The following is a 16811-nucleotide window of genomic DNA, read 5'->3' as shown; positions in this document are numbered from 1 at the left end:
AGCTGGACGTCACGGCAGGGTGCAAGATGCAGGAGGCTGCTGATCATTTTGACACCAGGCCAGCGGAGGGGGCAGGTGATCCTTTCCTCGATGGTGGCCCGGCCGCCCAGGCCCCTTCAGCTAGGCAGGCCCTGTACTGGGACCCTAAAACCACCTGCTTTGCTGGATAATCCGGCTGCTGCCCAATTAAAAATCAGCGGGCTGTAGTTTGGACACCCCCTCAAACTGAATGGAGAGGTCAAGTAGGAGGGGCTTGCCCATTTACAGCAGGAACAATGTACGGTAATGCAGGGAAAATGGCTGCTGGCAGCCAGGAATGAGGCAGCTGTGTGGGGCACAGGAGGAGATTTAATGAGCGCAATTGATGCGGTTTGGGTGATTCTGACCTGGCTGACTCGAGTATAAGCCAAGGTAGACTTTTTCAGCACATTTTGGGTGCTGAAAAACTCGACTTATACTCGAATATATACGGTAGATAAATGCAAATAAGATGAACAACCACACAGATAAAATTGGTGCTCCAGTCTGTTGCAGAATCAACAGGTCATCTAAAAAACAAGTCATCTAAAAAATCATTGGGAACAGCTAGGCACTTGGTAGATTTCAAAAAGGCTACTTTCATCTCATATAGGCAAAACTTGGTTTACTAAATTCAAGTTCCTACTTCCTAGTATATAATAAAGTATATAAATAATAATAAAGTATATAGTAAATAAATCAGTTTTCCATTATTGGTGCTTCTTAAACCATGCTGATTACTACTTGTAATGCTTTTCTCCAGAATATGATGTTAAATGTGGCCCCTTAACAAACTAACAAATACTTTTGCCACTACAGATGTCAGATAAACAAGTCTATAATTACCAAGTTGAAAATTAAACACCTTGTTAAATATTGGAATAGTATCAGCTCAGTTCAATTTACTTATCTAAAAGTCTTTGTTAATCCCCTATTTGTTTTGAAAAACTTGGTCATTATGGGGCAGATTTATTAAGGGTTGAATTTTGAGTTCATGGGAGTTTGTAAAAACTCCCATGAACTCCCATGAACACGAAATTTGGGAGGAAAAATTAAATTTGAAAATCTGACTCTATATGTGTTTGTTCTTATTTATTTAAGGAAAACGAACAAACAATGAAGGTCTCTATAAAAATATATTGAATAAAACAGCTCATATGTAAAACCCTGCTTCATGTAAATTAAACATTTTCATGATAATGACAACTTGTTTATTATGATGTTTGTTCTGGGTTATTAAAGATCACTACAGTAGATCAAGTATTGCATTATTTCTGGTAGGGTCCTCAGAAATCTTTGACTTGAAATTGTCATGCAGCAAATGATAAACTTCCATTGAGAGGGTCAAAGGTCAAATGTTGTTTTTTTATACCTTGAATGATGGTATATTTTCAGATTTAAGTGATTTCCAGGGTCAGGGTATTTTAATCTGAGTTTTAACCAAAAAATAACCTCGAAAATTCCATGGAAAACACAACTCAAACCTTTATAAATAACCCCCTAAAAGTACTGACCATATTGTCGATTTAGTCAATATCTTCGTATTTAAAATCCCTAATTATTAAGACTTGCCCTAAACTTGAAGCCCTTTTCCTTAGAAGCCAAGTCAGAATTTGCAAGTACCCTTACAATTTTCAGTTATCATTTTTACACCACAACACAAATTTATATAAATAACCTGCTGTTGGGCCAACATTTACATAGCAGATAACCTATAAGCCATTATATGTAGAATACCTTGGTGTTAGCATTCAAACAGGGAGATAAACAGGACTCAGTTAGGGCTCAAATCATATAAAACAGAACATGTGTTACCAAGAATGTAGTAAGTTATTTATAGGGGCTGAATGAAGAGATAAAAGGGTTAATTTACAAACAGCCAGGCAGAGTGCAAAGAGTACAAAAAAGACATAAGCTTTCCCCATTATAAAGACCACAGGTGGAAGTTCTTGAACTCCAGAATGGAACCCAATGATTTGTGCCTTCCCAGTGAATATAGCATTCCCTGCTATACAAGAAACAGAAGCATTCCCCATCCCATTCCCTACCTGCTCCTTAACTGGGGCAAAATGTATATGCACAAGAGCAGTGGCTGGCACATACTGCAAAAGAGCTCTGTTCTTACCACCTTGCTATGACCGCTTTTTTTACCCTGCTGAATCTGTCCTCCAAATCAAACATTTCTTTTGCTTTGCTGAAGATGCATTGTAAAGAAGCTGAGACATAGTTTTCTCCACCAGGGGTATTAAGTGGGCAAAAAAAGTAATAATGTGACTATAAAATAAAACAATACTTCCAGGCTAATCCACAGAGACCTTAACTTGACCTCACTCAGAAACAGCCTGAATAATCCCTGGTCCTCTGGCCCACAGATGGCGCTTTACTGGATCTCCCTGAGCTACCTAAAAAAAACTTAATAAGCTCCACAGTGCTTGGATAGCACATGATCACCTGGTAACCAAAATGCCCAATCACTTACACCCTGAATCATATCTGTCTGGGCCCACTGAGCTCCATAAACCTGTAGGTCTCAGACAGGATAAGGCCACATTAAAAATTAACCCTGTAATTATAGTTCTTATGAAAACCCCACAAAGAATAATTTGTATTTTATCAGCAAAGCCAGCGCATAACCAATTTCCCTATTGTAAGAAACAGCAAATGGCCTCTGAGGAAGAAGAGATTTAGTAGAATCCTAGGTTTGGAAATCCAGGGAGCCCATGACAATGTGTTGTCTGAGGGGCTTCCTCTGCAGAAAATAACTTAGGTGAGGCTGCACACGGACATCCTCCTGGGGATGATTGCCTGCAATGTCTTCCCCATTTAGAACAAACAAAAGAAATACAAATTATCACATGCATTAAAATCATTCCCATAATTTGTGCAATTTATCAAACCATGCGTAGTGCATTTCAGTTGTATACAAATCCATAAACATGAACAATTCTGCATATTTTTATGAGAAGCTATCACATATATTTGTCATCTAGGGAAAAGCAAAAGACTGGGTCTATACCTATCTCACTGTAGATAACGATTTCATGAAAGCTACTATGGTTCTTCAGTTTTTGTATGTGTACTTGTAGCTCTTCTAGCCCTTCTTGCTGCTCCTTCTGCAAAGCCACATTTCATCCAGCTGTGCAAACCTGCAGCAATTTTTAATCAGTACTTTTGATAACTCTGTCCTGGTTTAGTGAGGCCCTGATTCTAGCTGCTGACTTTTTTATTTTTCCAGTATTGTGTGTTCTGGAATTTACCCTGCCTTTCTTCTTTGTCTTTGAGTTGTCTTTTTCCTTTGTCTGTTTCTTCTTTTGTTTTCATTAGCATTTTTAACACTATCTGCATTTTCCTGGCTGTTAGATCTCTCCTTGTGTCCATTCCTATCTGCTAGCTGACCCTACGTTGACCAATATTCAAGGAAACTGTCTAAATAATAGATGAAATAGATGGATACTTTACAACTGGTCAATAAAAATATTCCAGGATAATAGGATTCCAGGATGGTCTATTGAAACTGAGTCCAGGAGTAATATATATGCCCAGTTAGTTAAACAGTATAATTGAAACTGTAGAACCAAATGTGGATACAGGTTCAAGTCTCCAATACTGTACTTTACCTTCACACGTTGTTTACAAAAGTAAACACATTTTACACTCTTCAATATGAGTACAGTGAATATGGCTTGTACCAACATATTTGCTTATTGTTTCAATAATGAAAAATTAATGGTTTGTGTTATTTCTTAAGCAAAACAGGTAAACAGGGAAGTGTAATTTACTCCATGGTTGGTCCTTGTGAGGTAGATATTACACTACCAGTGCATAGATAATTCCCTTCCATACTGGACTATTGCTAACAAAACAGTCACAACAAAAGGGGAAGGAAGGAAATGTGTACTGGCAATCTAATTATCTACCATGTAAGGACAAAACACGGATTAGCTTCAGTTTCCCTGCTTGCTTTGTTAAAGAAAACATGATTAAAACAATAGATAAACAATATGCAAAATCAGTGCAAGCCCAATTCACTGAACTCATTAAAACATTTATTTTGAAGTCAGACATTGGAAAACTGATGCCTTCATTGAAATATTTTTATAAAACAAAAAAAAAAACATCCTAAAATCTTAATGTAAGACTGCAGTACCCATTTTCACTCTCATGGTCAAAAACCCAGGTTCCCGCTTATATTATGCTTTTTCTGTCAGCTACTTGAGGTCTTTCAGCAGCTAATGCCCGCAGTAAGAGGTGCAGATGGTAGTAAAGCCCCAAGTGCACCCAGGTGCAGTAACCTATGCCAGGGCTGCCATCAGAAATCATAGGGCCCTTCACAAAAAAAATTCTGGGCCCACCTCGCCACCCATCAGTACAAAGGCCACACAGACACAAGGTCTAAAACATTAGAGGCCCCTTACAAGTTTAAGAGAAAAACATTGGTGGCACGGACCCCCTAGAAGTTATACAAAAAGTTAGTGGCCAGAGCCCCTCTACAAGTTATAAAAAAATATTCATGCCAGGGCCACTACAAGTTATTTAAAAAAAGAACATTAGTGGTCAGGGTCCCTACAAGTTATAAAAAAAATGGTGATCAGTGCCCCTATATGTTATATAAAAAAACTGGTGGCCAGGGCCCCTGTGAGTTATACAAAAATAGAGCACTTAATTCAGCTGCAGAGTTTGAGGGAGCTGAGGTGCCTGCATCTTCAGCTTTCTTGTACTCTGATTTGCCAGTGAAGTGTAAGTCCTGGTAAAGCCGCATAGGGATTGATTAAGCTGGATGGGAGAGTCAAACTTCACCAATCCAAACCCTGTGCGGCTTTACTGGAACTTATACTTTATTGGCAAATCAGAGCAGTAGTGATAGGTGAATAAATTCGCCAGGTGTAAACGAAGGTGCAACGAATTTCTGCATTTTGCTGCCGACGAATAAATTTGTGAAAATTTGCCGGCATCAAAAAAATCTGGACGCGCATCGGAATAGTCGCTTGCATCAAAACTGTCGCACCTCAACATTAATCTGATGCCCATTGACTTTAATGCGGGCGTCAAAATTGACGTGGGTGTCAAAATTTGCGTTTCTCTAATTTTATACTTTTTTTTTTGAATTTTTCGGGAAATTCATGATTTTTCCAGCGAAGTGAAACGGGACACATTTTTCCATCACTGCAGAGCAGTTAGAAAAAAGATGCAGGCACTGGAGCTCCCACCCTCCCTTCCGAAGTCTGCAGCTCACGGCTGGGGCCGTGCTATCCAAGTAAGTGCAGCATAGCCTAAACATCTAAAGCTTCTGGGCCCAAGACAGTTGTAAACCTTGTCCCCCCCGATGGTTGCCCTGACCTATACAAACAAAAAACAGTTTTAAATAGGTGACAAGTAAATGCTACTTGCCAGGTGGTCACTGTAGGTGACTAGACCTGTAGCAAACTTTGAACCTTTGGTGTATAATATCTTAATAAATTCTCCTTACCTATTAGCATTTTAGACTTTCCCTGCCTACTTACCAAAATACATGGTTCTTCTCACTTTCTCTTATTCATAATGCACAGTGACATTACACTCAAGAAATCTCATGTTTTTATGAATTCATTTTCTCATTGACTATATTAAAACAGCTAAATCCTGCTTCCTTGTTACTTGTGTTAACCAAACCAATTTAAGATTTGAAAAATACTTCAGAATTGTAAATAACTGTATATTTTAATTTTGCTTGAGAAGGAGACTTCCTGAATTAATTGGATTTGCATTTTAATACTGGAAGTGTTGAAGAACAATTTAAGATCTGATGACTTGTATATGACTGCTAAGAAGGGCACCCTGGATGTTCTCATACATTTTACCAGTTTCATTAAGCGTTTACTATACACCATCTGGATCAATTTCTCGGCTATTCTTTTTAATTTCATTTGGGAATGCGTTTCGTTTAGTCAATTCTGAGATCTCCAGCCTGATATATGAGATATATTAAATGCTGTATTATTCTACTATTTAAATACAAAAGCTGAACATTATACAAAATATTTTATTTTATTGGTTTTATGCCTGGAAAAGACTTCTGTTCTAAATATTATACAGTTAAGAAACGTTACGATTTTGTTTAATTTGTTTTTGTCGGTAATGTTGTGTACACATGCGCTACAATGTATGCCACATACTGTACATGTGTTTTATTATATTTTCTAAATTTAAGGTGAAATTAAAAAGATGTCTGCACTCATAAAAGATGATTTAAATAATTTATTTAGTTTAAGTAAGTTTATTTTGATTGACTTTTATCGTAAAATACGATATGGTATTATTTCTTAGGATGACAGGTCCCCTTTAAAATTGGAATTATTTACTTAAAATAGAGATAAGGGATCCTATACCTGTACTCCTTGCAATTTTTAGAGGAGAGCAAACACAGAACCATTAGAAAACATGCATTATTTAAAATGCATTATAAATTGGTGGGAGCACAAAAAAAACAGTAATGTGGAGGAAAACAATATCAGGGTATGTAAAAATGAGACTTCACTATAACTTACATTTTAATAAGCCTTTAACTTGACACAAACTTGAATTTAGAACTGTTGACACAGAGCAGGAATTAACTTAAGCACCCCGGTGTTAAAATTTTATTTAAAGGAAAACTATAACTTTGTTAAAAGTATGGCTTGTCCTTTCCTGAAATGGTAAAGAGAATATACTGTGCACATGGAACATTCCTTATACACTAACTAAGATCATTAATGCACTTTCCTTTGAAAAATTCCTATGTTTGCAAAAATGTGTGTGTGTGATTTTAGAAAATGATTTTTATGAGCGTTGTCTCAGAAACAGTGGTTTCAACCATGTCACAGAAACTTTATTAGCACCTAACCATTTTTTAACATATCAATGGAACAGAGTTACCTTCTTCTCCTTTACAGGGAAATGTGAGCTATCTATAGTTGCATAACTTATTGTTAATGAAACTCTCAGGGGTCAGGGGTCTAAGCAGTTAACCATAAGCAGTTAAATTCGAATTAAAGTCAGGTCTTCATAAAATCATTAAACATATTACAACTAGAAGTCAGTTTTTATGTGCTGGACTAGTCTTACAGCATCCATGTACTATTATTATTATTTCCTACAAAATACTGTTTGGCTCAGTGAGTAAAACAACTGTGTGTTGTTGATTAGCTATCTGCATGTTACACGTCCTTAATACACCAGTCTATAGTATGTAAATATAAATGTTCAAAACTCTGCTGCCATGAAATACTGTACATGCAACCCTAGGCCCATGCATTGTGTGTTGTTTCTACCACTTTGTTTCTTTTAATGGAGAGTCCAGGACACAAATCTCTGAATACAATTGTTTCTGATTAAAAACAAATATGGAGGTAACTTTGTGATGCTGGTTGCAGCTTTATGTATTCTAATCTTTGTGGTATTTAACACTGTTATTGTAATACCAGATAATGATACGCTGGTTTTATTTAGCTGTGGTGTATTGGCATCCCAAGTGGTATTCTAAGAAAAGTTTCTGATTTTTAATTTATTATTTTTAACTTTGTGGTTTTTTATTTATTTAAATTTGTATTCAGCTTTTAAGTTTGAAATTCATCTGTATAACCTATTAATGCTGGTAGTTGAATGGTTCAACTATTATGGACTAGGTAGAGGCTTATTTATTAAAGGTCATATTTTAGTGGATTTAGAGGTTTTTGAAACCACGACTAAATTCACTTTCTCTAAAACCACAAATGTCCTGACATTTATTAAAATATTTATTCAATAAAATGATGCTGAACGATGACCTTAAAAATATGAGAACCTCTAAAACCTCCAAAAATTCGAGCTTTTCAGACAGTTTCTAGCGAAAAAAATCCGAAAACCTCTAAAAGTCAGAATTGATTTAAAGCAGTCCAATAGGATCAACACAGCTCTTATTGACTTCTATAGGACCTCAACAACTTTTACCGGGCAAAGTTTTCGTGGTTTTTACCCTTAATACAAATATACAAATATTGATAACAATCTAACCTCAGAATTCATCTTCCTTGGTTTTACAAGGACCCATAACTCCCAGCAGCCAGTGTATTCAATTTCAGGCTGGAGAAAATCAAAACACAAAGAAAAAAGGGCTTTTTTCAGAATTCTTCAAAAAAAATCACTACCTATCTACATATCTATAATAAACTATTAAATTGTATTTAAAGGTGAATTCCTTATCTAAGGTAAATAGTAAAATATTGTGAATAAAAAAGGGTTCTGCTATTTGTAGTAATTTATTAAAAGGTAAATAGAGGTCAAGCCTCATGATCTTTAAACACCAATACCTTTAATAAATAGGAAGGAACTGGCTCAGATTTGTGGTGAGGCCACAAAGGCCTGGGCCTAGAACGGCAAAATATTAGGGGCCGCAGAAGATCCGGCCCTGGGAAGGAATGGCATATTTCTAATTTATTCATCTAGGCATGCTACACAAATATACTAGCATATCAAGTTGTACACCTTTAAGTTAAGTTAAGTTGTACTTGTAAGCTGACATGTAATTCTACTATATTGTATATCTGTTTAGCGGCAGCAGCAGCTGACATGGCTTATCACCATATAAGACCACCAATTGGATACTCCATTCCAAAGCCAATATCATCATTATTAATGAGAGGATGGAATGCCTGCCCTGAAGTAAGTATAACTAACCTATATAAATATATAATTTGCATTATAGTTAGTGTATCTATTAATTAATTTAGGACAAAAAAATTATGTTAAAAGCAAATGGTTCATTTGTATAGTTCTTTGTTATTTAATATTAGCTAATGCAGGATTGTGAGAAATAATCAGCTAATTGGTTTATATATATGTGTTTTTATATTTTACACCAGACTAATATCTAAAATTATTAAATTATTTTACACCATCTAAAACATGGCATAATCCACTTAATGCAATGTAACAAATACAGGCAAAAGATAAATTCTGGCTCAAATATGGGATGCTATGTAAAATGCTTTAAAAAATATGTCAATCTGTTTTTTATTCTGTTTTCAAACTAACCCATCTTTGACGCCACTCATTTTCATAAAAGTATTATGTGAACAGTTTAATAAGCACACTTCATTTTACATGTTCTTTACCATGGTGTTAAAGTCATTAATTTATGTAAAACAGTTAACTGCAATATGCGGCTGCCTGGGAATGCTGGGAATGGTAGCTGAGCTTCATAAAGAAAAACCAATAAGTGATGGCCCATGTTGTATAAAAAATTTGTAATGTTCATGTTCTGCTACTCTCCAATAAGTATGCTTCAAGACCTTTAATTATATAAGAACATTAATCAATCAATAACGTGAACAAACTCAGGATGAATAGAACGGCTTGAACAAAGCATTACTGATGTGAATGCAGTCGTATTGATGGATGTAACAGTACATGCACAACAATAATCTCTCTCACAAGGAACAAGAACAAAGGGCTTACAAACAACTATTTTATCAGAACCTTATTGGTATACAGTTTCATGACAGTTTCAACCACAGCAGATATGTTGATAGGGAGCTGGTTTCATTCATGACAGAAATGTAGGTGTAAGGACGCCCGAAGGCGCTCCTTTCCACTTCTGCACCGCAGGCAAAATGGAGGCGCCCAGGGGCCAGGCACATCACGTCATGATGGACGCACATCAAAATGTATGGCGTCAATGCGCAACTTCAGTACATGACACATGACATCAGTACGCCAGTTTTGGTGCAAAAATCCCCTTTAAATAGACGCCAAAGACTCCTGAACCTTGCCCGATTATAGGTTGTACTGTGTGTGTTCCTGGGTGCTATTTACTAATTATTACTGATTCTTGATCCTAACCTTGGCCTGTTTCACTGACTATTGAATTCTTGCTGCCTGAACTGACCCTTGCCTGGACTTGACTACTCTGAACTTCTTAACCCCTTGGATAACACAAACTGGGGGTTATTTATAAAGTTTGTGCATCGCATGTTTTTCGCAAATGGTTGTATTGCGCATGTTTTTTCCTGAACGCTAATATATTGCACTGCTCTGCCCGTCTATCCGTTTTTTGCGAATTCGCAGTGTGAAAATGAGACGGGAGTTTGCGCGAGAGAACCCAATGTGCGAGGTTGTTGTGCGCGAAAATATCGTTGACGGTAACTTAAATTCGCAGTTTGCAAAACTGTGTTTGGTGCCTGCTACTTCCCCCATTGGTCTGTATATCCCAATCTGAGCCTTCAGGCCCTGACAGTAGGTTTCAAAGATATTTTTTGAATTCATGATACTTTAACAATGTAAATGTGCATGTGTAGTGTAAAGACGAACATTCCAAAAGGCAGATGGTAAGTGCAGGGCTCCTTTGTACCCTGCACCTGTCAGAGCTACCTAACTTTTGTGTCTTAATTAGCATTGCCAGCTTTCGGGTTGGGAGTTGGATGATGTCACAGAGTGGGGAAATGGGTGGGCTGGGCAGGGAAATGGGTGGATGTGGCGGGGAAATTGTTGTGGTGCATGGGGAAAAAGGCGTGCTGGGTGGGAAAATGGGCAGGGCAGATGCAGGCCTCATCTTTATAAGGAGGAGACGTTATGGTTTGGAGAGACTTATAGACTTACAAATTTACTGGCAGGTTCGTTGCCGGTAAATTGTAATACCAGCCCTGGCCGTAGCTGGTGTCTACCCAGACTGGACATTTGTCAAAACAGCAGCAACCAAGCCCAACAGAAACACCAAAAGAAATAACTGCCCTGAGACACAAAGTAGGCAGAACATAGTCATCCCACATGTTGCTGGAATGTCAGAGAAACTCAGAAGGATTTTCAACATCCCTGTGTTTTTCAAGCCTAGCAACTCACTGAGACAAAAACTGGTCCACCCAAAGGATCCAATGCCTAAAGAAAAATAAAGCAATGTGGTATATGCAGACCAGTGTAGTGAGGAGTGTGCTGGCCTATACATTGGGGAGACAAAACAACTGCTCACCAATCGAATGGCTCAGCATAGGAGGGCGAACTCTACAGGGCAAGAATTTGCAAGAATTGTGTTTCTACACATAAAAGACAGTGGGCACTCTTTTGAAGATAGCAATGTCCAAATCTTGGTTTGAACGAGGCGTGAAAGAGGCAATTTATGTGCCTTCGACACCATTAGGGATGGGTGAATTTGACCCATTTCACCAAAAATTTACCACCGGCGAAATGTTGCAAACGCCCATTAAAGTCTATGAGCGTCAAAAAAATTTTTTGCGCGGCAAAATTCTTTTGACTATGGGCGTCATTTTTTTGGCGAATCAAAGAGAAAAAATTCTCCCATCCCTAGACACCATCTGTCTGCGACATACAATTCTGTTCTAACATCTGTACCCCAGCTGTTTCAGAACACTTCAACACCTGTTTCTAGGAGTTGCATGACACATTGGTAATCCTACCACAGTAACTACACAGAATCAACGCCCCTTTGAGTTTCAGATGTCACCTCCATGAAGAGTTACAATGTGCCATTGTGACTGGATTAGTGGAAGAGTTTATATGCCAAGGACTTTCCACACCAGTCAGTTGAACTGAAGAAGCTGCTCGGATAAGCAGTGAAATGTCTTCAATGATTACTCAGCAAGTCCAGTTGTTTTAGAATTACTTTTATTAGATATGAAATGTGTATCAAATCCCTACTGTTCAGCTGTTTAAATTCCATCTTCTGTACACATCTCATAGTTCTCACTGCATTTATTGAACCAAAGATTGTTGTAGCTTGCAAGGTAAAGTGAACATTAACTTTTCTGGTATAGCATTGCTACACTAGAGAATGTTGGATTATCTCTCCACCTTGCTCTTTCCCTCAGGGCTGTCATTTAACAGTGGGGGCTGGGGACACAAATGTTCATCATGTCTTTCAACCCTCAGGTTTCTAACAGTTTAGAGAATTTGTGTTGGTGAATATGCACGACCCTTGCTGGTAAATGACTTAGGTTAATTCTTAAGACTGGAGTGCATAAAATACTGTATATTTCAGTTAAAAGGCAGCCTTCAAAAGAAGAAAGATGCTTGTGAGAGATGCTACAGAAGGCCACTGCTGTCTTCAAAGCTACTATAGAGTTCAGTAGCTCAGATTGTATTCACTTTTCAACCAGAGTCAATAGCTCTGCATTGCAGTGGCCCATTTATGAGTGTAGCACAATAGGAGAAATTACTCAAAAAGAAATATATGAAAGCCCAAAAACATGACAGTGACCAGGCCTGGTACTAGGGTGCTAAGATCTTAGGGTGGCATGCCTCCCAGCCTCAACCTAAGGAGCACTGAGGACACATACTCCAGTACATGTAATCCCCAGCACTCCTGCGACCTAGGGGCGCCCAAGCCCGAAATAGTGACCCAATTGAACTGTGATTTTTGCTTTGGTTTTGTGGTCTGATGAATTCCAGACAATGCTTTTTGACAAAGTTCAAAGCATTATGTGGCTTAAATAGGACACCACCAACACAGTACCTACTGTAAAGAATAATGATTGTAGCTAAGCATCATGCTGTGGGTATGCTTTTCATTATATAGGACTGATCAGTTTGTTAAAACAGAAGTAAAAAATATATGGTGGATAATACAAGGTGAACTGAAAGAGAAATGTAAAAAAGGGGGTGAGAGTTGTAGGAACATTGCAAAGCTAAGTAAAAATATATAAATACGACAGAAGTGCTACTGATCTGGCCAAATGAGCTACAAGCATACAAAAGAGAAGGGATTAATCAATGCAATATTTTTAATGGAAAAAATATTCGCAATGCGAAACGTTATGCCTTTGTGGGAACAAATTTTCCTTTGCGCGATATTAATATAGTTTTTGTGAACCTGAAAACTGTTTATTTACCACTTCCAACAGTGGAAGAAGGTTTGTGCCAGTGTGCAGTGAATGTAATAAAACTTCTTATTGAAAAAGTTATGTTTGCTCCAAAAGATTACGACACCTTCAAGCACACCTTCAAGTGGGCAATGCACAATTAAAATTCACAATGTAATAGTTTAAGGAAGAGTATTTCATTGCAAAATGAGACTCTTTATTCTTATTTCTGCTAATTGTTTTGCTCTTTGTGACTTTTATTACATTCCCCCAATAGTATCTATGCAAGTTCAAGTTCATCAAAAAGAGGAATTTTTTAATTGTAAATCCTTTTCTCCTGGGCCCGTACTGTCAGTGCAGATGTCTGGGGTTAATGCTGGTCAACTCTGGAGGCAGGACAAAGTGTAAGATTTGTAGCTCCACTGTTCTTGGTTCACAAGTTCAGAAGGTGCATTCCTATTCTGCATGTTATCTTCTCCATGTTGTCTGTCTGTACTCCACTACCTGTCTTTGTCATGGAAAACTGCCAATGGGAGGAGGTGGTCCTGTGGATACTGAGATCCACAGGACTCGAACCTGGAAAGGGATTGGCTTCTTGGCCTGTAGGTGTAAGAAATGGTGTTAACTAACCACCTTGCAATTGTCAGTCTGGAGGCCCTCCTAAAAGAACCATAGGAGACTTGTAAGGCATCTGTCCGTCGAAAGGTGGACCTCTTGGAGTAAGTTTGGAGTGCTCACACAACATCGAGGCAATGAAGGTGTTGTTCTGTCTCATTTTGAGGTTCTGGGCAAAGGGATGGAACCACTATTTCCTGATGGACATGGAATGCTGAGACCACCTTGGGTAGGAATGCGGGTTCAAGGTTCATTGATGGACAGAGTTTGCAGCATCAAGACTCGCCTGGTAGAGCAGACGACCAGGAGAAAGGTTACTTTCCACATAAGATATTTGATGCCGCACAATTTCAGTGTTCAAATGGTTCCTGCTGCAATGCTTGAAGGCATAAACCTGTCAGAAGGACTAAGGAATCACTAGCACATTGATTACCGGACCGGGTGCAGTACCTGGGAAGCTTTGTGTTTCTGTTCAATGCCTGAGAGATTCTGTCTGTAGTGCATTCATGTAGAAGTGCAAATATGGAATCCCTTCCATTGAGGATAACATGAAACTGAGGAGTCTGAGGCAGTCCTCTGTGGACATTTCCATTCTGGACAGGAAACATTGGGTTGAGATTTGAAGCCTGCATACTTTGTTTTCTGAAAGCAAGATCATCTAGTTCTAGGAATAAAAAAGCATCCCGAGAAATCAGTGGTTTTGTTGTGAGAGTGCTCTTTATGAAGTTGACCAGCCAGCCGAAACAATATATGAAGAGCCTGTTGTGTATGTCGCATTGCCACCTCTTGTGATGGGCCTTTTATGAGGATGTCTGTTGTTGCCTTATGGCTATGACTGGGGCCAGGACTTTGGTAAACACTCACAGTGCTGTGGTCAATCCGGATGGCAGAGTTCGGAACTGACAGTGTTCCTGTGCCACCTCGAATCTCAGAAACCTCTGGTGGGATAGGTGTATGGGTATGTGTAGGTACGCCTCTTGGAGGTCTATGGTGGTCATGAAGTTCCATTGAGTTGATTGCAGATCACAGTACAGATGAAGCCACTTTGGTTTGTGTGTTTGACACAGAATAACTAAACCCAAATATCCCACTTATACCATTTAACACAGGGAATTGCGTCACAGCATACCATCTAATTAAAGCATTCACTATCGTGAATAATGGTGCTTTGGTATGCAAATAAAAAGGTTAAATGCATTAAATGAGTTAAGATGACTTTAGATAACACAGTTTCTTCAGTTAATCATGAGTCACGATGCATTTAACACACAAATCCAAGTGGCTTCATCTGGTATTTCCATTTTGAAGGGCTGCTTTTTGACAAACTAATTCAAGGGTTTCAGGTTCAGTTCTGGTCAGTACTGCCCCCCCCCCCCTGTTTTCTGACTAAGAACCTTTGTTGGGTGGGACTTTCACAATGACTTTGTTCTGCAACATTTCCTGAACACAAGACACAAAATGTACTATTTTTGAGAGGGTTGCGGGGGATAGAGGAAGGCATGAATGCTCTCCGGGAGGGGAGGGAAGTGAAAGGGAGTCTGTAAACTTCTGGAGTACCCATTTGTCCTGAATGTTGTCTTGCCACACTTGTGAGAAAAGCAGGAGTCTTCCCTTGATGACCCCTGTTGCTCCTGGTGTGGGCAGGCTTTCATGCATCATTAGATTTTGTGGGGCCTAATTTCCTGCTCTGCTTTTGGGCCAGTTGGCTCTCTTGCAGTTCTGGTAGGAGGCTGAAGAAGACTTGTTCTGAGTTTGACTTATTTAGGAATGAAAGGAGGATGTGCCCCAGTGCCTGCTAGGCTGTCTACAAGTAGGGTCTGACCTAGTCCTCCTACCAAGAGCAGGAAGGTGCTTTTGCTCCCTGGGATTTTTGTGATCATTTGTTTTCCCCAGACCAGTAGCATAGCCACAAAGCCATGCATGCCACCACCACAATGCCTGAGCCACCAGCCTGATGTTTTCCATAGGCTAAGGTAGCTGCCAAGCAAGTGAGTTCTGCTTGCAAGAACAAATCCTGGTTATAATGCAATCAATAATAGCAATCAGGGCACTCGCAAGGGAGTTCCTAGCTCACTACTAAAAGAGCACGAAACCAGAGATATGGTTGCACTTACTGAGCCCTTGTGGTGGGCAGATCCAGCAGGAAGTGGGGGACCCAAGGGCTAGTCTAGCAGTAATACCAGAGGCTTCTGTTAACTTAGAACTTGCCGTCTTCCTCTTCTTGCCTCCTGGGCCTGTCTACCTGGGGTGCTCTTCCATTATAAAAAAACTCCTGCAGAGTGATAGCATGCACCACTTGACAGACTGGCAAGGAGGGGGAGTCTAGCCCAGGACCCTGAGAAATGATAATCATGCATTTCCCTGAAATAAAAACTAGAAACCTAACTACAATAATATCAATTACTTGGGTTGAATCCCAAAAGTCCTGAGGAGGAGGTCCTGTGGATACTGAGCGAAAGTGGACCTACAGATCTGACACTTTTGTCCTGCCTCCAGAGGTGACCAGCTTAAACCCCAGACGTCTGCACTGACAGGACGGGCCCACCCTGGGAAACAGGGTTTTTTAGTTACAAAGTTATGATCATAAAATTGCTAAGCCATCATACCACGTCAAGATAAACCCCATATGGTGGTCCCTAGCTATTTTCCTCTGGTCATAGAATTCAAAGGCTGGCACCTCCCTGCATGGTAGCATGTCTTGGGATAAGTGTCTCCTGACATAGGCATTAGTTTCAGTCAGAGGACTTAGTCTTCCCCCGCCATTAGCTTTTAGAAGAGAGAGATTGCCAAGACCACAGCTTTGGTTTCACAGGCTTAATCATCCCCCCAACTGCTTGGTGTAACTTAACATTATAGATGATTTGGCTAACTGCAACAACCTGGAGTAAATCTGTCAAAATGACTGCTAAACAGTGAACAAAGTTAAATACTTACCCCCAAAAAGGTGGCTCTACACAAGGTTAAAGTTCAGGGATTAAATACTAATGCATACAGAATATTTTAATTATTTTATTTTTCTCAATATCTTTACTGTAAAATAATGTCATATTAAGAAGACTAGATTTGAATTTCAGTATTTTGAAATATCAATCAATTGAGATATCAGGGAGCACAATATTTCATTGTTGGATTTTTGCATTATTAACATGAGAAAATGATTCAAGCTACTGAGAACTTTTGCAAGGTGTATGTTTATATATACTTTTCTTGTTTTTAAATCCTTTTCCATATTAATTAAAGAGGTCAAATTAAGGCCAACTGGAGATGTTAATTGGCTTAGTCAGCTTCATTGGATCCTGCTATTCCTTATTTGTTTTCATTTTTTCATATTCAGTGCCTGTGAAGCCTGCTGTTGATCTGCAGTGTATGGGAGGC

The 16811-nt window shown here is 38.9% G+C and overlaps 1 protein-coding gene across 1 annotated transcript in view; it reads left to right on the top strand.

The window, feature by feature from the left end:
• tnni3k.L (TNNI3 interacting kinase L homeolog) overlaps positions 1–16811 on the top strand; it is a 134634-nt gene that overhangs the window by 82162 nt on the left and 35661 nt on the right. The window contains exon 21 of the mRNA XM_041590350.1: positions 8564–8673. Within this exon, the coding sequence (XP_041446284.1) occupies positions 8564–8673 (110 nt within the window). The remainder of the gene's footprint in view (positions 1–8563; positions 8674–16811) is intronic.

This window comes from Xenopus laevis, chromosome 4L (genome assembly GCF_017654675.1).
Source record: "Xenopus laevis strain J_2021 chromosome 4L, Xenopus_laevis_v10.1, whole genome shotgun sequence".
NCBI classification, from domain to species: domain Eukaryota; kingdom Metazoa; phylum Chordata; class Amphibia; order Anura; family Pipidae; genus Xenopus; species Xenopus laevis.
The sequence above is the reverse complement of the archived record's forward strand: the minus strand, read 5'-3'. Positions and strand labels throughout refer to the sequence as shown.